The 17,205-nt window shown below is 49.0% G+C and overlaps 1 protein-coding gene across 7 annotated transcripts in view; it reads right to left on the bottom strand.

Moving 5' to 3' along the window:
* MAP4 (microtubule associated protein 4) overlaps positions 1–17,205 on the bottom strand; it is a 159,193-nt gene that overhangs the window by 54,778 nt on the left and 87,210 nt on the right. For 6 of the 7 annotated variants that reach the window (XM_051610991.1, XM_051610986.1, XM_051610984.1 and 3 more), the window contains exons 5-10: positions 8,740–8,871; positions 7,132–7,242; positions 6,343–6,471; positions 5,737–5,811; positions 3,716–3,856; positions 836–1,597 (exon numbers count right to left, since the gene is read on the bottom strand). In XM_051610991.1, coding sequence (XP_051466951.1) covers positions 836–1,597; positions 3,716–3,856; positions 5,737–5,811; positions 6,343–6,471; positions 7,132–7,242; positions 8,740–8,871 — 1,350 coding nt within the window. The remainder of the gene's footprint in view (positions 1–835; positions 1,598–3,715; positions 3,857–5,736; positions 5,812–6,342; positions 6,472–7,131; positions 7,243–8,739; positions 8,872–17,205) is intronic. The other variant, XM_051610985.1, reaches the window with a different exon arrangement.

Here is a 17,205-nt window from a genome sequence, read left to right as displayed (position 1 = left end):
AAGAAGAAATAATTAAAAAATCATTAAGATATTCTAGTTTTATATTTTATGAGCAACAAAACCTTGTGAAGCACTTCCTGTCTGCACCTTGACAGCAGAACTGAGCTCTACTTCAGAGGTGTTTGGTTTTCCCCCTGTGCTGGGCACTGGGGAGGGGACACCTGGAATCCCGGGGTCAGGTCTGGGCCCCTCAGGACAAGAAGGACATGGAGGGGCTGGAGCGTGTCCAGGGAAGGGCAAGGGAGCTGGGGAAGGGGCTGGAGCACCAGTCTGAGCAGGAGCAGCTGAGGGAGCTGGGGGTGTCCAGCCTGGAGCCAAGGAGGCTGAGGGGAGACCTGCTGGCTCTGCAGCTGCCTGAGAGGAGGTTGGAGCCAGGGGGGTCGGGCTCTGCTCCCCAGGAACAAGGGATGGGACAAGAGGAACCGGCCTCAAGTTGTGCCAGGGGAGGTTGAGGTTGGATCTGGGGAACAATTCCCTCCTGGAAAGGGTTGTCAGGCCCTGGCCCAGGCTGCCCAGGGCAGGGGGGGAGTCCCCATCCCTGGAGGGGTTTCCAAGCCCTGGAGGTGGTGCTGAGGGACACGGGGCAGGGGTGGCCTGGGCAGGGCTGGGAGAATAGTTGGACTGGGTGACCTTAAAGGGCTTTCCCAGCCCAAACAATTCTATGATCTTATAACCTGAACTACTAAAAAATAACAATGACAATTCTGTATCTGTGTGGCCACCACCAAGTGCTACCAGGAGTGTTGCTGCAAGTGCTGTGCCAACCCAGGGCCTCCTCACCCCCCTTCCTGTGCTATTTCAAGCCTGAGCAAAGCTCGTGGGCAGGCAGGCTCACCTGCAGGAGTCTTGTCAATGGGTGACTTCTGCTGATCAAGAGAAGACTGAGCTGCCACCAGCCCTTCGGCTGCAGCACCCTTGGTGTCAGCTGCAGGGACAGACTTGGTTTCTGCAGAGGCAAACCCAGGTTCCACATCAGGGAGAGGCTTGGCTTCCACCACAGGAGCAAACCCAGAATCCATAGCATGATGATGGTTGACTTCTGCTGCAGGGGCAAACTCAGCATCTGCTGCTGCTGGAGCAACCTCAGAGTCCATGGCGTGGTGAGATTTAGTATCTGCTGCTGGGGTAAAGGCCAAATCCACACCCTGGGGAGATCTGGTATCTGCTGTGGGGGCAGACTCAGACCCCAGAGCATGATGAGGTTCTGCATCTGCTGCTGGGGCAAAGGCCAAATCCATCCCATGGGGAGGTGCTGTGTCTGCTGCTGGGGCAAACCCTGCATATTCTGCTGGAGCAAACTCCAAATCTGCCCCATAATGGGACATGGCATCTGGTGCTGGGGTGAAGCCAGGATCTGGTGCTGGGGTGAAGCCAGGACCTGCCACTGGGGTGGATGCAGCGTTGACAGCAAGAGGAGCCTTGATTTCTGGTGCAGGAGCAAACCCAACATCCACAGTCTGGAAAGGGTTGGTTTCTGCTGGAGGGACACATCCAGCCTCCAGAGCTTGAGGAGGCTTGGTGTCTGCTGCAAGAATGGACCCAGGTTTTTCTGCAGGAAGGGACAGGCCACCCAAAGCAGGAACACACGCTGCATCTGCTGCAGAAACACAGATCATGGAAATCAACATTTCACAGACACTCAATCAAATTCCACAGAATGGTTTAGACCAGAAGGAACCTTGAAGATCATCTAGATCCAACCCCCTGCCATGGGCAGGGACACCTCCCAGCAGCCCAGGCTGCTCCAAGCCCCATCCAACCTGCCCTTCAACACTGCCAGGGATGGGGCAGCCACAAAATATAGAGTGTAAATACCTGACAGTAGTTTGAAGACCAGAGAAGATGGGGCTTTCACTCCTTGTCTTTCAGCCTCACTTACTACCCCCTTATGCCAGTGCACTCAATTGTGTTACTTGTGACAGTGCTCAGTGCACCCAAGTGCTTTTCCTTCTACAGCCTCGGGTGCCTCATTTTGTCTCCTTGACTGCAGTGTTAGACATGTCTCCAACATAGGAAGGACATGGAGCTCCTGGAGAGAGTCCAGCGGAGGCCCCGGAGATGATGGGAGGGCTGGAGCAGCTCTGCTCTGGAGCCAGGCTGGGAGAGTTGGGGTGTTCAGCCTGGAGAAGAGAAGGCTCCAGGGAGACCTGAGAGCACCTTCCAGGGCCTGAAGGGGCTCCAGGAAAGCTGGGGAGGGGCTTGGGACAAGGGCAGGGAGGGATGGGAGCAGGGGGAAGGGTTTCCAGCTGGAAGAGGGAGCTGGAGATGAGATGTGAGGGAGAAATTCTGTGCTGTGAGGGTGGGGAGACCCTGGCCCAGGTTGCCCAGAGAAGCTGTGGCTGCCCCATCCCTGGCAGTGTTGAAGGGCAGGTTGGATGGGGCTTGGAGCAGCCTGGGCTGCTGGGAGGTGTCCCTGCCCATGGCAGGGGTGGGACTGGATGATCTTTCAATGTCTCTTCCATCTCTTCTATGGAAGGAAGGTGGAACCAGATGATCTTGAAAGTCCTTTCCAACCCAAACCATCCTGTTAACCCATGAAATACTGTTCCTGCTGCTCCTGGTGGGATGGTGCTGCAGCCAGTGCCACTCCTGGCACAGAAGACACTGTTATCCAGGGAACCACCAACTGCCCTTTATTCTTTCATGGCCAACCTGGCCTCGTTCATGTTTCACATCCCAGCTCCTACCCACCAAGCTGTTATCTCCAAAATAACATCTGTCAGTTCACAGCACAATCAAACCCCTGCTGTTCAGTTCCCATCTTCACAAAAACCCCTTAAAGGAGCTTTTTCAGTCAGTTTTAGTTGCACATCCCCAGTGTCTAGAGGCAAGTCCTTGCAGATGATCACAGGCCAGAAGCTGCAGATTTCTGTCCTGCAGTTCTGAGCTCCAGCAGCCCCAGGTCCTGCCAGCACAGTCACCTCAGCCTCCCCAGACACTGCTGGGGAGATGCCGGAAAAACACACTAAACTTCTACTGACTGTTTGGGTCACATCTAAAAATATCCTCCCCAAACAATGGAAAAGACATTAAACCTTAAATTAGATACTTAAACTGAACGTGGAAAGAAATTAGAAAAATGGAAGAAGCCTGTTTTATAACAGCACCATTTAGGAAAATCAATACTCCAGTGACCCCAGCCAAAAAGATCCGTCATGCCCTGGGCCTTGTTTTGCCTTTTCTCTTTCTTCTTTGTTTTGAAGTGGTATGATGAGTTTCTCCAAAATAAAATGTAAAGATTGGGATTTTACAGAAGAGTAAGAGAGTAAGGAATAGATACTAAAAGCAGTCTGGCTGCTGGCTGGTGAATCACAGGAAGGCTTGAATAAAGCACACAGCAAGCGGGCAAAGACTGGTGCAAAATGTCTTCATAATGCCTTTAAAACAGGGAGTTCTTAAGGAATTTCTGTACAGCATCAGCCTCTGGGTACAGCCATCTCCTGGAAACACCTTAACATTGTTCTGGAGCCAAAATGTTGGGAAAGGAAAGAATGATTGAATCAGACACTGGACTGTGACACTAGGGCTGAGGAGTCGAGCAGACTTGTTCCTCCTCAGCAAAACAATTCAGGGATCAGAAACCTTCAGCCACGCTGGAATCTGTTAGTGCCTTCCTGTGTTTCCTTCTGGAAAGGCAACCCCAACTGTTTCACCACTACAGCTTGCTCAGAAGGGCCTAAACCCAGCACCAGCTTTTAGCCTGAAGCAACATTACCTGATGTTGCACCTTTTGGTCCATCAGCAGCTTCGGGCTCTCCTGGAGATGCTGTCACTGCAGCAGGAGGGAAAGCAGGAGCCACAGCTGCAGGGCTTCCTGGGAAGTGGGGTTTCATTGCTTCAGTCATTGTAAGGGGCACTGGGCAGAGAAAAAGCAGCTTGGTTAAGCCCTCAGAAAGGTCTCAGCAAACCACTTTCCCATCTGGAGTTGTCAGGATGTGAATCACCCTCTCCAAGTGTGTCTGCAGCAACAACCCACATGAGTCAGCTCCCCCACTCCAGCATCCCCCTCGGGTTGGACAACAACAGCACTGGGTTTTATCTCTCATTTTCAGAAAGTTGGTGCAACTCCCAGGAAAACACTTGTATCTGGAGAGAAGCTACTGCCACAAGCAAGCTGAGAAGCCAGTTACAAAGCAGGCAGTTCCACCCCGAGCCCCAGGGAGAGCCACCACCTCCAGAACCACTTCCTACCTGGGACCAGTGTCAAACTGCCCTCTGCACAGCTTGTTCACCAAACTGGCAACAAAGAGCCCATTGTGGACCAAGTATCACACTAGCATCAGAGAATCATGGAATGGTTTGGGTGGAAAGGAACCTTAAAGGTCATCTAGTTCCAACCCCCCCTGCATGGGCAGGGACACCTCCCACCAGCCCAGGTTGCTCCAAGCCCCATCCAACCTGCCCTTCAACACTGCCAGGGATGGGGCAGCCACAGCTTCCCTGGGCAACCTGGGCCAGGCTCTCCCCACCCTCACAGCACAGAATTTCTCCCTCACATCTCAGCTCCAGCTCCCTCTGCCAGCTGGAAACCCTTCCCCCTGCTCCCATCCCTCCCTGCCCTTGTCCCAAGCCCCTCCCCAGCTTTCCTGGAGCCCCTTCAGGCACTGGAAGCTGCTCTCAGGTCTCCCTGGAGCCTTCTCTTCTCCAGGCTGAACACCCCAACTCTCCCAGCCTGTCTCCAGAGCAGAGCTGCTCCAGCCCTCCCATCATCTCCTGGGCCTCCTCTGGACTTGCTCCAACAGCTCCATGTCCTTCTTGTGCTGGGGACCCCAGAGCTGGACACAGAGCTCCAGGTAAACAACAGAATTATGTTTCAATGGAGCTCCAAAGATCTAACTGTCACCAGAAGCTAAAGACCATCAGACAGAATACACAGGTTTGCAATTAGAATTCAATTTAAAATTCTGCTGACTGTGCATGTGCCAAAATTCCATTGGTTGGTGCCCTCAGCTGCACCAGCCCTTAGAAGCAGGAACCACGAGTGCTCTGACTTAGCACTCAAGTCAGCAGCTTTGTCTCTCAGTGTGCACTGGAATCTTTATCAGCAGTAAAATTCCAGTTTCAGAGTTCCTTTTAATGAGTAGAATTTATGCACTGTGTTTATTATTTTATTATTTATTACATATGATGTTACTTTATACCTATCATATATCCATATATATATAATTTTATTATCTATCCTATGATTATTTTGGTGCCAAGGCATAGAACACACGTCCCAGCTGGAAATGAAGGTATCTTCACTCTCATAGGGGTGCACAGAATGGAGACCCAGCCTGGAATCCACAGAGTTTGCTACTGAAAGTTATTTTTTTGCTCACATCTGCTAACTTCAGTTTCCCAAACCCATGACAGGGCAGGTTTGCAGTGGGTTACAGCCCTGCTACCCAACATGGCCCCAGAGGACATGTCACTAATCCCTGCTGCTACTTGGGCCTGGAACTGCCTATATTACATTTGTTACCCTAAATGAGAAATGAACAGACTCTACAGCTGCAGGCTTCACCCCATCTCTTCCAGCACTAAACCACAAAGTGTGTGGTAACATCTCCTTCCAACATATATTTCTCTTCTAAATTGATTTGAGAACCAGAAACAGTGTTTTTCTTGGCCAGGTCCCACTTCACTCCATCACTGCCTTTTGTTTCTTGAGAAGGCACATGAGAGGAGAAACTGTTGCTGCTGCTCAGGAGCTCCAAGGACAGTTCCTACAGATCAATTAAAAACTGTTTTTACCTGGTGGCTCAACAAAGAAAGAGGCATCTGGTCCCTTCACATCATGCTGAGCTCCCATCCAATGTTCTTCAGGCACTGGAAAACAAACATGTTGAGTCTTGTCACTGCCACGACCCCTGCTTCAGTTTCTGAGTTGAAGGTATCGACTCAGCTGTTTGGTAGGTTCATTCTCAGATAACTTCCAGTCCCCTCTGAGAATGGTACTAGCACACCATGTTCTTCTGTGATTACTGCTAGGGAAAGCTTGCATCAGAGGAGAGCTTCAACCAGCGCTGACCCCAAGACCCAATAGAGAAGATTCTTTGTTCAGTTCTTCCTGGCATTTGGCTCTAGGTGGCCCTGCTTGAGCAAGGGGGTTGGAAAAGATGACCTCCAGAGGTCCCCTTCCAACCTCAGAACATTCTGTCATCTCCTTAACATCTTCAGAACATTCACATTGAACCCTGAACTCCCAATGCCAATAGGATACTTTCTAATCCTGACTCATTTTACTTATCAGCTCCCCCACCAAGATCCTTTAGGACCAGGAAACCAAGATTTTCCAGCTGCAGAGCCCTCAGACCCAGCTAGCAAGACAGACAGCAACTGCAACCATCTGTTTCTCACCTGCTTGTTCTTGCAGAAATTCTGCAGTTGAATCCAGGCCAATGAAGGCTGACGGGTCTAGAGCGTCTGCAGGAGCATAGAAGGACCCCAAGAAAGGTTGTTCAGGTACCATCACGGATCCATGTGGTGCTAATGAAATAAAAGGCCTTTTGTTAATCCCCAGGCTGGCCCTAACGACCCCCCTCCCAAATATGAACTCTGTACAACCCTTGAAAAATGAACCTTTCTCTTCTGCCCACAAGCACTTCAGATGAAGTTTGCAAGCGGCCCTGGCTTCACTGACCTTCACAAACTGCACTGACACTTTTCTGTGCAGACACAGGTTGTAACAAGGTGTAAGACAGGAAGCACAGGCTTGCCATTTTTTTCTTACTTACAAGTTCTTCCCCCTTTGCTTTCTGCTTCTGCTCCCATCAATTCTTGTTAATAACTGCTCAAACTTCAGCAGGCAAAAACATTGAAGACCACTTTGTGGGAAAAGTCCATGTGTATTTGGTTTCTAGCCATGAAGACAAGACATTGGTAACTCCTGCTTCAACTGAACTTGTCTAGATGTCCTCCTGCTTCAACTGAACTTGTCTAGATGTCCTACCTCCGTCTGCCTAAGCACACTTCAGATAAACCTTCCTGGCAGTAGCTATTGGAATGGCTTTAGGCACTACTGAAAAAAATCATGGGAAGAGATTATAGTCCGTGCACTTAGCAGCTTAGTACTGTTCATTACATGAAAGTCAACAGAAGAAACACCGAAACTAGACCATCAGGGACAAATGCTGAGGAGAAACTCACCATGGATGTCCCTGGAAGCATCAATGTGGCCCGGGAACAGCGGCACACTCTGCATGTCAGCAGGAAAGGACAGATCAGGCAGGTTCTCCCCCCTGTGCATGCTGAAAGGCTCTGGCAGGAGACAAGAACAAGGCCAGTGTCACCACAGGGGGAAGACGTGAAGCAGAGGGAGGTTATTTAAAGAACAAGATGAAGACGCACCCCACACCACAGCTGGACTTTGCAGGGAAAGCTGCTCTCAAGATCATTTACCAGGGGCAAACGCCTCCAGAATTTGAATTTCTAGCCACCAGTAGCAGACTGCTACTGCTTCCCAGGGGAAAGGGACTCAACTTCAGACCACCACTGCTGCATGGAGAACCTGCCTCCTTGTTCCTGCCCTGCTGGACACTCTCAGCTAACCTGAGCTGGAGCAGGGGCTGAGCTCCAGGCCAGATAACCTGACAGCAGACCCACACCTGGAGGCTGCAGGCTCTCCTCCCAGGAACAGACCCCAGGACAAACTGACTGCTGGGCCAGTGTTTGAACCAGGTTACAAGCCAGGAGGCAAATCACACATTTCCCAGAGTCCCAGGCAGAGGAACAACCTTGGCCTTTAGTTCCAGACCAGACGCACTGGTGAGGACCACCTGGATCTTCAGTGCACATTTCCAAGTTGTTTGCCTGGTCCCACCTGCAGGAACTTTGTTTTGCTTTTGGTCCATGTTTTAGAGTGGATGCATCAATGTCCTCTGCAAAGGATGCTGAACATTCAGCAAGAGAAAATTCCTTTCCTGCAAGTTCTCTTTTTTATATACACATCTCCTTTCCTCTCAAGTCATCAACATGGACATTCAAACCAGATGGGACAGGGAACACTACCATGCTGGGTTTAAGAAGATGGATTCATTTAACTGCAATGCCAGGAGTCAGAGAGTAGGCAGATTACCTCATTGACAGAGTAAAATGAAGAAAAGATGACTCTTCGCGGGATGACAGAATGGTTTTGATTGGAAAAAACCTTTAAGATTATCAAGTCCTACCATAACCTAACTCTACCAACCATTAACCCAACTCTACCAAGTCCAATGCTTAAACCATGGCCCTCAGCACCACATCTACATGTCTCTGAAACACCTCCAGGGATGGTGATTCAACCAGCTCCCTGGGCAATGACCACTTCAGTGAAGAAGTTTCTTCTAATCTCCAACCTCAGCCTCCCCTGGCACAACTTGAGGCTGGTTCCTCTTGTCCCACCCCTTGTTCCTGGGGAGCAGAGCCCGACCCCCCTGGCTCCAACCTCCTCTCAGGCAGCTGCAGAGCCAGCAGGTCTCCCCTCAGCCTCCTTGGCTCCAGGCTGGACACCCCCAGCTCCCTCAGCTGCTCCTGCTCAGACTGGTGCTCCAGCCCCTTCCCCAGCTCCCTTGCCCTTCCCTGGACACGCTCCAGCCCCTCCATGTCCTTCTTGTCCTGAGGGGCCCAGACCTGAGCCCAGGATTCCAGGTGCCCCCTCCCCAGGGCCCAGCCCAGGGGGATGATCCCTGCCCTGCTCCTGCTGCCCACCCCAGTGCTGACACAAGCCAGGATGCTGTAACTGACACTACAGTCCTACAAGTACCACAGTCCTACCAGCCATCTCCATGGGTTTGAACACAGGCTGCTGTTCAAAGCACAGGTCTCTGTCATCCACTGTCCAGGACTCGTTGCGATCAAGAAAATCTTTGTATGACATCTTTTCATCCATGATTTCTCCTGGGAAGACTGAAATTAGAGAAGAAAATGACACAGTCAGAAATGAAGCATTAAGCTAAAATATTTCAAATCATTACTGCATGATATGACATCTAGAGGCCAAGAGATGACATCAGCTGTGAGCCAAACCAGGGGCCTTGGATATTCATATTTTACTGCTTTGATTCAACTCTCCAAATAACAGAAACAGAATCATGGGCATTTTCCATCCTGATACACACACATGATCAAGAGTGGACCCACATGTCAGTGCACACTTTAAATGCAGGACAATTCCCACCAGCTTCTCACACTCAGCTGGAGATTTTTTCATTAGTGTAAGAGCTGGAACAACCCTGAGAGCCTGAGCTCTCCAGCAAAGCTTTCAGGTCCATCAGCACAGAGATGCTGAACACAACTTGCTCATCAGGTCACAGTGGGAGGGTGGGGGAACCAAAGCCCCTTCCTCTCCTGCCCAGGCATGACTTGTAAGGACTGAACCTGACCAGACTTACCAAGATGTCAGTACACCAAGCCACACAGCACCCACAGGATGCTTTTCCTCTCTGCTTGACTAGGAAGACAAGCTCCCAACCACTTAAGTGAATCCCTTTTCCCTGAATGCCTCAGAGGCCTTTATCTGTGTATCTCTGTATTCCACACTCAGCTAAACCTTTCCCCAGTTAACAATAAGGACAGTTCTCTCAACACTTCAACACCTCAAAGCCTGATGCTTTATTTCTGACTAAGGAAAATGTTAATTTTCCTTTGCTGGCCCCTGTTATAAACAACTGCCCTGAGACCAAGAGCCCTCAGCAACCTGAGGCAGCACAGAGTGTTATTACCAGAACCTTGGGAGGCACCTTGTCACAACCTGTAAATGTTGCACAGAAAAATGCATGGAAATTAAGAAGTTAAGACTCCATGAGGCTATTTCAATCAGGTTTGTCACTAGGAATATTGAAAATACACAGATCAGCCATTTCCTGAAGTCCTTACAAGCAGCTGGAAGATGTTTAGAAAACCAAAGGCAGAAAGCTCAGCTGTGAGCTGAGACACCCTCCAGCAGCAGCACTGAGACACGTGCTGAGCTCTCCCTCCTCTTCCACGCTTCCTAACGGGGGGGTTTCTTAAATTTATTACTCCATTTTGCTCCAGCCTGTTTTCTTCTCCCAGCAGAGAACCTTGGGATGAACTAGTGGATAGTGTGGCTAACTGGGCCTTCCCCAAATCTTTGTCTAGTGGGAGGTGTCCCTGTCCATTCAGGGGGGTTGGAACTAGATGATCTTTAAGGTCCCTTCCAACCCAAACCAGTCTGTGATTCTGTGATAAGCAAGAGCCTGTAGCTCCCCTGCACCCACAACACACAGATGTAGGAAACACTGACAGCAGCCCCAGATGCACCAACATCTTCACAAACAAGAGGATTTCACCTCTGTCCAGGGAGGCTAGGATTTAGAGGCCTCTGAGATTGCTGCAGGCCTCTAAATCCCAGGGCTGGGTCCAGCTCTGGGGTCCCCAACATGGGAAGGACATGGAGCTATTGAGCAAGTCCAGAGGAGGCCCAGGAGATGATGGGAGGGCTGGAGCAGCTCTGCTCTGGAGACAGGCTGGGAGAGTTGGGGTGTTCAGCCTGGAGAAGAGAAGGCTCCAGGGAGACCTTAGAGCACCTTCCAGTGCCTGAAGGGGCTCCTGGAAAGCTGGGGAGGGGCTTGGGACAAGGGCAGGGAGGGATGGGAGCAGGGGGAAGGGTTTCCAGCTGGCAGAGGGAGTTGGAGATGAGATGTGAGGGAGAAATTCTGGGCTGTGAGGGTGGGGAGAGCCTGGCCCAGATTGCCCAGGGAAGCTGTGGCTGCCCCATCCCTGGCAGTGTTGAAGGGCAGGTTGGATGGGGCTTGGAGCAGCCTGGGCTGCTGGGAGGTGTCCCTGGCAAATGGCACGAGGGTTGGAACTAGATGATCTTTAAGGTTCCTCCAACCCAAACCACTCTGAGTCTATGATTCTGTGCTTCCAGCTCCCAAGGTGACCTGGATGGGGACATCCCAGGCGTGCTCTACTTTCAAGGGCTGAGAAATGTTGCACCTGACGTGGGTGCAGTGAACAAAAGGGACTGGGTCTTCGAAGGGACACGAGACAGACCATTCCCAAGACTGCTCATGGCACCACCGTTTGAACTTGGGTGTCCTACAAGAAATAACCAAACAAGTGACATGCTGGGAACATGCTTTTTTGCTACAGAAATTTAAAATGCACTGAATGTGTCCTACCAGCCACAGGTTGGGAACTGACACACCATGACAAGACAGGCAATGACTTTGGGAAGAGATATTATGCTCTAATAAAAGTTTTTAATTGTTGAAAAGTTCCTATTCGGATTCTGAACCAACTACACAGAAATGAAATGCAGTTCTTTACCCTTACACGCACTCTTAGGGCCACAGAATGAGAATTCAAAGTGTAATTCTAATACACACCAGATGTACTACTTTGCTTCTGTGTAAAACACCACCAAGGGAAAGGACTGAAGCACTGCTTTGGAATTAATTTAATTTCTGGCCATCAGCAGAGTTATTCTGCCTCTCATGCTACACCCCTGCAGATGCTCCAAGCACCCCAAAGCCGTGCTGACTTGGCAAGCAGATGCTGCTTTTCTGCCAGTGGCTTTTAGCTGTTCTCCTGCCAAGTGAGACATTTCACATGGTTGAGTTCAGCAGAGAGGATCCAGCAGCTGCCCAGGCAGAGCTGCAGGACCCCTCTGCCTCCTCTGTGCAAAGGATGGGGCAGAACCGTGGGCAAGGAGCAAGAGGAACGGAGACACGTGAAGGCAACAACCGCCTCGTCTTGAGCAGGAGAGTCAGCCCAGGCAACACTGGCTGGAGCTTCAGGGCTGATAATTTAAGCAGGAAATATTTTATTAAGGCAGACCACGACTGTTTAGATTTGCAAAGCACTTCACAGACAACATGTCACTACATGTGTCAAGAGACATTATTATTTAAGATTATTTGCGGCGCAGAACAGCAAGGGATTTAATTATACTCACTGTAAATTCTTCTGAAAGGGAACCTGTCATTCATCTGTCTGTACAACTCCCTTCAATGCAAAAAAAAAAAAGCAGGAGACTGCCAATGTCCTTCTGAGTGTAAGGAAGAGGCCTGGGAGCAGCTAAAAATCTGACATGATCTTTCTCCAAGATGATTTTAACTGATTTCTAGGTTGGACCCACGCTAAGTCTGACCAGAGCACACACTGGTTGAACTCTGATCCTGTCATAAATCTATGACAGGCCACAAATAACACTGGCACGTTGCTCTCACTAACAGATCTCACAGGGGAAGAATGTAAAATTGGGATCACAACAGGGAAACCAGAAGTAAAACCTCCCTTTATTATTTTTAGTAGACAGGTTGTATTTGTGCCTTTAAGTCAGAGGAGGGGAACCTGCCTCAGCCACACACCCTGCTGGAGAACGAGTGAGCAGCCCAGTAGGGCAGCAGAGAAGAAGTGTAAAGGGAAACATTTATAAGAGACATCAGATTAAACTAAACCACTGTATCAGTGTAACAGAACTATTTGGTACTTGCAAACCTTAGTTCTAGTCAAAGCCCCAAAGCCAGATAACTCAATAGCAGCTGGGAATTATCTCTGCCCAGTCATTAGAAATATAAACCAAAGACTTGCATATTTTTCATACAACATTTTCCCAACCTGACCCACTACTCACGTTCCTCCTTATTCAAGCAAGGTTGGTGGGACACAAGAAACATGATCTCAGAAACTGTAGGAAAGAGGATTTTTCAGTTCCAAACCCAGTTCTACAGACCCTCCTCACACCCACTCTGTGTGTGCCCTACAAGTAAGAGCCATAAAAGCAAACAAAGACTAGCCAGACTCTTATGATGATCAACCCTGAGGGTGCCTATTAATCCATATCAGAAGGTAAAATCCTCAACACAAAATGTCCATTTGACAGATCCCACAAACCTGCAAAGTAATTTTAGCAAGTATTAGAGCCTGGTGATAGCTGCCAATCCGGTTAGGACTGCTGATAATATAAACCACTGTGGGATTACAGCTCAGAGTCCTGCTTAAAGAGAAAAATACCATTAGCAATGTACTTACAAAGCAAACTTGCTTCTGAAAGGAAAAATATGGATCCCATGCAAGTAGCACCTTCCCTGAACAGATCCCAGGGCAGGTTCCGGCGACAGAGCGTGAAACGTTTAGCGGGGCTGCTGACAGGGTTGATCTGTTTGTTTCATCGTCTGCTCTGCAAAGATCAGCATGGCCCCATAAGCCAGCCCAGAAGCTAATCCATCCAAAACAGCACTGCTGGAAACCTACAGCATGGAAGCTCCCAAGGTGGAGATCTCCAGAAGAAAGACCCAGCCTGTAGCCACTGACACGCAGGACGTCGCTCAGTGAACTTCCAGCAAGGAGCACTCGTGGAAGAGGATTACCACCAGAAAGGCTTTTTGCTGCAGGAGATGCTAATCTTGATAGGTCACTGACCAGACCTCCAGCTAGAGATTAAGTATCTTCAAAATTAGCAGGTCTGCAGCCGTGAGGTGTCCCTGCCAGCACCGAGGCAAGCCAACAGAAACAGAGAAGCTTAAGAGCTTCATTCCTGCAGCTGATCTCAAAGCTAATTTGCCCCGATCACGGCGGCTTCAGTATCCTGAAGGGATGTCAGGTTGGCCTGGCTGAAATCACCACCTCAGCCTGGCAGTGTCACCAGCCAGCAGAACAAACTGTGCCCTGCAATAAGTTCTCAGCAATCTCAAAGGAAGAGTGGTCAAGCCCTGGACAGGATGCCCAGGGCAGTGGTAGAGCCACCATCCCTGGAGGTGTTCAGGACACACGTAGATGTGGTGCTGAGAGACACGGTTTAGTGGTTATGGTGGGGTTGGGCTGATGGTCGGACTTGATCTTAGAGGTATTTTCCAACCTCAGTGATTCTGTGAGTCTATGAAATGCAAGTCCCCACCACCTCTGCAGGGTATGACATACTGCTGCCTTTCAAAGGAACTCCAACAAGTATTGTTTGAAGGCAAGGGTTGGGTAAACATGCCATTTTTTATAGTCAACATGAGATTTTGAGTTGGTTTGGTGGAGAAGACTTTACCCAGCCCAGAGCCATCAACCCAGTTACCTTCTGCCCAGGGACTTTCCTCTTGTCAAACTGAAATACAGGCAGCTCCATTTACACCTGGTTTTTGTTTGTTTTTTTAATTACATACAAATCTGAGGGAAACTGAACCTTGGACAGGCTGCCCAGAGAGGCTGGGGAGTCTCCATCCTCAGAGGTAACTCAAATCCCAGCTGCGGAGAGACCCAGCAGCCTCCTCTGGTGTTCCCCTTGGAGCAGGGGGGTTGTACATGCCAGAGGTGCCTTCCAGCTTCCCGTGCCTTCCCAGGCACTTCAGATGCTGCTTTTGGAGAAGATGATTCTTGGCCTTGCAGAGGATCAGGGCTTAACTCCCCAGAGATAGAGCTGCAACCAAGTCTGGCTGAGAAAACACTTTTAATTTGCTGCAATGAGAAGCAAATTAAAATCCATCACTGAATTAGATGGGAAAAAGGAATATCAGGAATGTATCACAGGTCCTCAAGAAACAACAGGGCAGCTCAGAGGGTGCTGACAATGAGACACATCTTCTTGCTCTTCTGCTGAAATCCCGTGCTGTCAGAAGGCTAAAAAAGCTCTGTGTGTCCAACTGTCAGAGCCAGTATCTCCAGACTGGAAAGACACAAAGTCAGGAACTTCAAAGTTCAGCACAGGGCTCACATTTTGCCTTGAAAAAAAAAAAAAAAAAGGCCAAACAACCAAAAACCAAAACCAGTCTGGAAGGAACAAAACAAAACAAAAACAAAAGAAAAAAAACCCAAAACCAACCAACCAAACAAAAAGATGCAATTGCTACATCTTATTTTGAAGCTTTTTTCTTATTGTGTGGATTTTTTTTTCTTACTTATTCTTCCTAAAGAGATGATGCTTCAGCAGTGGCTGCTTCATGATAAACTGAAAGCAAGATCCAGAGCTGCCAAGCAAACACACCTCCCACCTTCAGCTCTAATTGCTCTCCACAAGCAGCTTTATTCTCATGTCCCTGATTCCTGCTGGGAATGTCAGCTGCCTGGATGAGGCTTCCAGCTAAAGAGGGTTGAGGACACCACAAACACAGAACAGCAGGTATGAGAGGACCTTCTGTCACTCTGCCAGAAGGACTTCCAAAGCACAGTGCCCCCCATCCCCAGGAAACCCAAAATCCAGAGAGTGGATATAAAAGAAAAAAAAAAAAAAAGCTAAGGTATAAAAAGGCAGTAAAATTCTGAAAGAAAATATCCCTTCAATACCATCTGGTGATTATCTGGTGGTAACTCATCTTGAGGAGCTCCAACCTTCTCTAAGCTTAATCCTTCTGCAGAGAGACCAGATCACATTGACCCAAACTAGCCTGAAAAATGAGCCTGCAAATTTCTCTCCAGCTGGACACAAAAGGGCTTATTTATCTTTAAAAACATAAGATAGCATAAGACTTCTTCTTATCCCAGGCCCATCCCAGCCAGACTAACCATGTCATGTCTGTTCATGACAAATGTCTTCTATTTGAGATGTCTCTTCATGGGTCAGCTAAACAACTCCCATTCCCTGTGTCCCAGACTGTCTCCCATTTGCCTGCTTGACAGACCCTGGGCAGAGCTACCCAGCCAAGTCCTCATCAACAGCAACTGGAGCAGAATAACCGCCTCCACCTCCTGGCACACAGCTCTGCTGCATGGCCACAGCTTCTCTGCTCTGAGCTGCACTGCAGTTGAGATCTGTCACAGGCCCCAGCTCTGCTCCTGACAACCTCCCAGTGCTTTTCTGCTCAGTTCTTCCTTCCAACGCAAGCAGGGCCAGAAAAGGAAGCAAAAATAAATAAAAGCACTTACAGTCCCTATGGAATGATCACGATATCCAAGTGTCTTCTTCTGAAAGTCAGTATTTACAAAGAGAAACACACACAAGGTCCATGTACCACCACACAGGAAGGGTCCAGCCAACTCTTGGAAGTGACCCACTAAAAAGTACTTTTCAAGAGCTATTTCTCCAGCTGAGGAGGGCACAGAACTGGCTGTCTCTTCTCAAAACTTCAAAAAAGCAAATTAGGAAACTGGGGCCATGCTAAAGAAACATCCTTGCCCACTGCACCCCATCCTGCCTACACCTGGTCTGCCACCTTCATCCAACAAAAGCAGCTTGAAAGACTTTCCAGAGCACAGTGACTCCACTTTATCACTTCTCAGCTTATCACTTGTTCTAGTACCTTTTCATTGATTTAAATTATGTTGCAAATGAGCAATGCTTCACATCTCTAGCCCAGGATTGGTGCTTGCCCTCTGCCATACCTGGAACCTTCTTCCCCATCCATGGGTCCAGAGTCCTCTGTGTGCATCAGGACTCTCTATGGAGGCCTCTGCCACAACCCTCTTGAACAATACTACAAACTGAAAGAGGGGAGATTTAGGTTAGACACCAGGAAGAAATTCTTCCCCATGAAGGTAGGAAGGCACTGGCCCAGGTTGCCCAGAGAAGCTGTGGCTGCCCCATCCCTGGAGGTGTTCAAGGGCAGGTTGGATGAGGCTTGTGCAGCCTGGTCTGGTGGGAGGTGTCCCTGCTCATGGCAGGGAGGTTGGAACCTGATGATCTTTTAAGGTCCCTTCCAACCTTCACCATTCTGTTGTTCTATGATTCTACTTACCAAATCCAGTAATAATCGAAAAACATGAGACAAAGGTCTCAACATTGCAGACTTCTCTGCATCACTTGCTCCTCCATCTCTATTTAATAGTTTTCTTTCAACCTGCTCTTCTAACAAACCAGAAGCCCCTTCTTTCTGACTCAAGCACTTGAGCACAGGTGAATCATCATGTGCCTTTATCTCTGTAGTTTTAAAATCTCTTGAGCTGTAAGTTCCAGCTTCCATTATTGTTTCCTCCTTTTTTCCAGACCCATTAGAGAGGGTGACACATCCTGTCACAGCCATGTTAGTTACAGCCCACCCATGTCTTGCCTACACATACAAATCATTTCCCTTCATTCATTTTTCAGCACTTCATCTTCCCAACAGGTTTAACCCATGAGATCCCTGACTGCCAAGATGAATTTCAGGTCACTATCCTTCTCTCCCTGCTGTTTGTACCTTTGCTTGCCTAAAAATAACCAGCTCTAACACATTCTTCTTGCTTTCCTCCTTATCTTCTCCTCTTCCCTCCCCTCAGCTCTCCTAAGTAGAACAGCAATTCAGGCAGCACCAGCTCACTCATTAACCCTTTTCTTAACTCAAAAAAATCCCAACAATTTATTTCAGACAGTTTTAG

The sequence above is a fragment of the Apus apus genome, chromosome 2 (assembly GCF_020740795.1).
Source record: "Apus apus isolate bApuApu2 chromosome 2, bApuApu2.pri.cur, whole genome shotgun sequence".
NCBI classification, from domain to species: domain Eukaryota; kingdom Metazoa; phylum Chordata; class Aves; order Apodiformes; family Apodidae; genus Apus; species Apus apus.
This window is presented reverse-complemented; position numbering and strand designations above follow the sequence as displayed.